Genomic DNA, 5,115 nt, shown 5'->3' on the forward strand with positions numbered 1-5,115 from the left:
AGACACATACCTGAGAACAGGAGAAAGACAAGCAAGTGAGGCACTTGTTAGCAAGAACAGAACCACAACAGCAGACTTCGACTAGTAGAGGGTAGATTTTAGGAGTTTGGGGAATAGGGGAAGTGATAAGTTGGTAGAGAATAGAGGTAGGAAGTTAGAAGTTGAAAAAGGGAGGGAAATGGGAGAAAGAGGGAAGGAAATGGGTGAAATGAAACGGTCGGTTTTTTAAAGGTTGCCAATTTTTTAAATTACCCCCAACCGGGTCGGGTCGGGTATGCTCATTAATGACGCAACGAGTCCCCGACGATGGTCCATCGCAGATGCGATGGTCCGTCATGGGTTCCGTCACGTGTGACCTATTTTTGAAAATAATTGAAAGACGTACCTGGCACGACGGATACATGCGACGGTCCGTCGTATGCGTGATGATCCATCGATGTGTCCGTCAGTGATTGTTGCAGAGTGATTTTCTGCAGAATTTCCTGGTCATGTGCCTGCAAATTTAAAATCCATTAGTAGAAAATGCTACCATTAATAGAAAGAAAAACTATAAGTACACTTTATTACTCAACCTTCATCAAGATGGTGTGCCTCGATCATTTAATTCGCCGATTCAGCATGCCCAAAATAGAGTTTTATTCATCGTCCATTCACCTTAAGCCGAACACCCTCCTTGGTTTCTAACTCAACCACTCCATGAGGGAATAGTTGGGTAATCAAGTAAGGGCCAGTCCATTTGGACTTGAGCTTGCCCGGAAACCAACACAACCTAAAAATTGTATAAAAGCACCAAATCCCCAACCATAAACTCTCCTTTTCAATTTTTAGGTCATGGTGCTTCTTCATCTTTTCTTTGTAGGATATAGCTAATACCGTTTGGATCTCACCACTCTGCCTCATGGACCTACAAATGTTGAAGGTCGCTTCTTCATTGTTCAACCGAAATTTCATCTGCCCCTTTTCCATATCAACTAAGGCTCTACCTGTAGCAAGGAATGGCCTCCCAAGAATAATAGGCACTTTAAAATCGAATTCACAATCAAGAATAACAAAATCTGTCAGAAATATGAACGACTCCACTTTTACAAGCACATCATGGAGTATCCCTATAGGCCTTTTCACTGTTCGATCAGTCATCAGTAGCCGCATCGCAGTGGGATTTGGGTCACCCAAACCCAACTTCTTGTAAATCGAGAGGGGCATGAGATTTATGCTTGCCCCAAAATCACATAATGCTTTCGCACAATGTAATGACCCGCCTGTACAAGGAATAGTGAATGCACCCGGATCTTCTTTCTTTTGTACGAGAGATCTTATAGCAATAGCACTACAATGCTGCATTGTATCATCATCATCGAAAGTGACCAATTTTTCTTTTGTAACCAGATCTTTCATAAAGTTGGCATAACCGGGCATTTATTCTAGAGCTTCTACCAAAGGGAAATTGATAGAAAGCTGCTTCAACATTGATTTAAAACGCCGATATTTACCATCCTCGGTCTTTTTCACTAATCTTTGTAGAAAGGGTGGGGTGGGGGGTCTGGGCATGGGAATTACCTTGGTAGGCACTTCAGCATCTTTTCCACTGTTATCTTCTACTTAACCATTAACTTCTACCACTTTATTATTATCTTTTGTCACCTTTTTCTCATTAGACGGCATCAGTGGGTCAATGGTTTTCTTACCACCGCGAGTAGTGATTGCCATACAATGTCCGTCATTTTTTGAGTTTTGGACAGTGTTGCTAGGAAGAGTGCCCCGTTGGCATGTGTTCATAGTCGCAGATAATTGGGACATTTGCAACTCAATCTGCTTAATCGATATTGCATGTGTATCGACTTTCCGCCCAATACCCGCTAAATCACTCCTTAACTCTTTAATGTGCTCATCATTAGCATCGAACCTCCTAATCATTTTGTGCAACATATCCTCAACTCGCGCCTTACTATCTCCACCATCCCTAGGAGTAACTTCACAATTTTAAAGAGGAACATAGGGCCCATTCCCATCATTTCTGTTACCATAGTTACCCCTGTTGAAGTTGTTGTCACGGTTGTAGTTTCCATCTCAGACATAATGACCCTCACGGTTATAGTTACCATAAATTCGACCTTGGTTTCCTTGACATTGGCGCCAATTCTCCTGATTTGAGCCTTGGGCACTCGGTCGGAAACCCCCTATCTGCTCATTGACCACATAAGAATTCTCCACATAACAACATTCTTCATTTGGTGGTGGTGGTGTAGACAAGTGGTTAACTGCATTTATCTTTTCTGCATCCCAGTGACATGTTTTAATACCAACCCAAGCTCAGTTCTCATCTGAGACATCTCTTCACGAATCTCATCTGTGGCTGGGTTGTGTGTGGATTGCACTGGGAAGGTATTTCTTCCAGTATCTGACTTCCTAGTACTCTAAGCTTTATTATTCCAGGAGTTTTTCTCTAACTTTTCGGCATTCTCAGCATAAGGACACTCCCCATAAGATCCACCCGCTATAGTATCCAATACCATTTTATTATTATCATCCTATCCCCGATAGAAGTATTCCTTCAGTAACTCATAATCCATGCGGTGATAGGGACACTTCTAAAAAATGAAGTGCATCTATCCCAAGAACTACAACTGACTCTCTTGGTAGTGCCACAAAATTCTTCACTCTGTCTTTGTGAATAAGTTTCTTGGAGACCGGGTAGTAACGTGCTAAGAAAACGTCCCTTAGTTGGTTCCAAGTAAAAATTGAGTTATAGGGGAGCCGAATGAACTAAATAGCAGCCTCTCCCGTCAGTGAGAGAGGAAATACTCTTAGCCCTATTACATCCAAATCCTAATCAGGCCTCCCTACACAACTTTTACACACTGCCTTTATCTTAGCTATATGGGCATGTGGGTCCTCAGAAGGTAGCACTGAAAATAAACCTCTAGCAATGAGCATTTGCATCAGACTACTAGTTACCACAAAGGTGTGGCCTTGTGGTAGAGGGGGCAAGAAAAGTGGCAATCAGTGTCTGCTATATTATCGTAGACTCTGTAGTATTCTCGAGGACGTGGAGCGGGATTTCGTCCCCTTTGTTGATTTTCACCCGGAGCATCGGGTAATAACTGACCATGAACATCAGCCGGAGCTAGGATGTTCTGGTTTTGATCAACATCATTAATACCCAAGTTTTGATTCATATTGCATAGTGTACGCTCTAATTCGTGATCGTAGGGAAACAAGGGTTCTCTTCCTCTCCGTATATTTGGCATCCAAGGAAGATAGTTTTGCAAGAATAAAAACAATAGAAAAGTAAAATCAAGAAAATATTGACTAAACTTTAGTAATAAGTCAGTTAATCTAAAAACTTCTTTCCCCGCAGCGGCACCAAAATTTGATATGCTCAAACTTACTTCTCAAATAAGAAGTAAAGCGGTCGTATCAAGTAAAGAACCTAACTAATGAGGTTGGAATCGTTCCCACGAGGAAAATAGTTCAGACTTAACTTCATTCTATCATTACTATTATTTAGTCAATTATTTCCTTAGAAAACAAAAGACAATAAAAGGGGGGTTTTTATTTCTAAATTAGTAAAGATAACTAAATGATTTAAAGTAACCAACTAACATAATCAAACCTTGAAGTTTGATCAATTAATAAAAGTAACTAGGGTTTAAGTGTTCCTCACATGTTTCTAACTTGATAATTCTAACTATAACAATTCTTTCCTAGTATCTTGCATGCAAATTGATAAGTTATGTATTTCTAAATCCTTGGTCTGGCATCTAGAAAATTTCACTCCGCACCTTGGTCCGGCTACGTGAGTTGCTATACTAACCCTTACCTTTACCTAATGTGTAGGATCTAAGAAATAAAATTTTTATTAGCTTAGGGTCTTCATTGCAGGTATAATGCCTAAACAAGATTGAATTGGAGCATTTAACATCAAAGTACATCATAAGACATAGAACTTGGCTAACACCCTTAAGCCAATATTATCTAACATGCCCAATATTACTCAATATTGGGCATTGGGATGCCTATGTACCCCAATACATATTCTTAAAACCTAATAGACCCTTCACTAGACAAGTACATTTTTTTGAATGTTACATTATTCCCCCCCGTTAGGAACATTCGTCCACGAATGACGCTACATATCATTTTGACTCAAAGAGGGTATTTTTGAAAAACACATCAATATATTTGAAACTTTACTCTTCTGATTCACAACTTACTCTGGATGATGCACATCACTCAAAGCTTATCTGAAGCTTCATATCTGAGATTGAGGAACTTCCTTCTCAATCTCACTTTGACTCAATGCACATCACAACTCATGCGACACAAAAATCACGTCAACGTTATACAAAAACAGCAACATGAATGCAAACATGAACTCATAATAACTCATATAGCGCAAGTATAAAACACACAGTTATGGACTTAAAACCCAAAACTGAAAAAGTGAGGGTAACGGGATTTCATGTCGGCCTCCGCCTCCCATGTTTCTCCCTGAACAAGGTGGTTCCTACATAACACCTTTATGGTGGGAACCTCCTTTTTCCTCAGTTGCTTCACTTGGTGATCTAAAATTTCAACTAGAACCTCTTCATATGAAAGGTTCTCATCCATTCCTAACCCATCAACAGGCAGGATGGATGCTGGATCACCTAGACACTTCTTAAGCATCGAAACATGAAACACTTGATGAACAGAAGCCAAGTCATTTGGTAACTTCAATTCATAAGCAACATTTCCTACTCGCTGTAAGATCTCATAAGGACCTATATACCTCAAACTCAACTTCCCTTTCTTACCAAAACTGATCACTCCTTTCATGGTGATATCTTCAGGTAGACTTGATCATCTACCTTGAACTCAAAAGCTTTATCCTGTATTTAACATAGGATTTTTGACGACTGTAAGCAGTAGTCAATCTACCCCTGCTCATTCTCACCTTTTCCATAGTCTCATGTATGATGTATGGGCCAAGGATGGAAGACTCTCCTACCTCAAACCACCCAACTGTGGACCTGCATCTCCTGCCATACAGTGCTTCAAAAGGTGCCATCCCAATATTGGAATGGTAGCTATTATTATAAGAGAACTCAATCAGTGGCAAGTGATCATCCCAAC

General features: G+C 40.3%; 2 protein-coding genes across 2 annotated transcripts; both read right to left on the reverse strand.

Moving 5' to 3' along the window:
• Positions 1 to 685: 685 nt before the first annotated feature.
• LOC138348848 (uncharacterized) lies at positions 686 to 1,416 on the reverse strand. The gene is made up of 3 exons (XM_069298440.1): positions 1,176 to 1,416; positions 874 to 1,055; positions 686 to 769 (listed from the first exon to the last, which is right to left on the reverse strand). The coding sequence occupies exons 1-3, from the start codon at positions 1,414 to 1,416 to the stop codon at positions 686 to 688; spliced, it is 507 nt and encodes a 168-aa protein (XP_069154541.1).
• A 3,006-nt stretch (positions 1,417 to 4,422) lies between these two features.
• Positions 4,423 to 4,818, reverse strand: LOC138348849 (uncharacterized). Its single transcript, XM_069298441.1, has one exon. The coding sequence runs from the start codon at positions 4,816 to 4,818 to the stop codon at positions 4,423 to 4,425; it is 396 nt and encodes a 131-aa protein (XP_069154542.1).
• Between the last annotated feature and the right edge of the window lie 297 nt (positions 4,819 to 5,115).

This window comes from Solanum lycopersicum, chromosome 5, assembly GCF_036512215.1.
Source record: "Solanum lycopersicum chromosome 5, SLM_r2.1".
NCBI classification, from domain to species: domain Eukaryota; kingdom Viridiplantae; phylum Streptophyta; class Magnoliopsida; order Solanales; family Solanaceae; genus Solanum; species Solanum lycopersicum.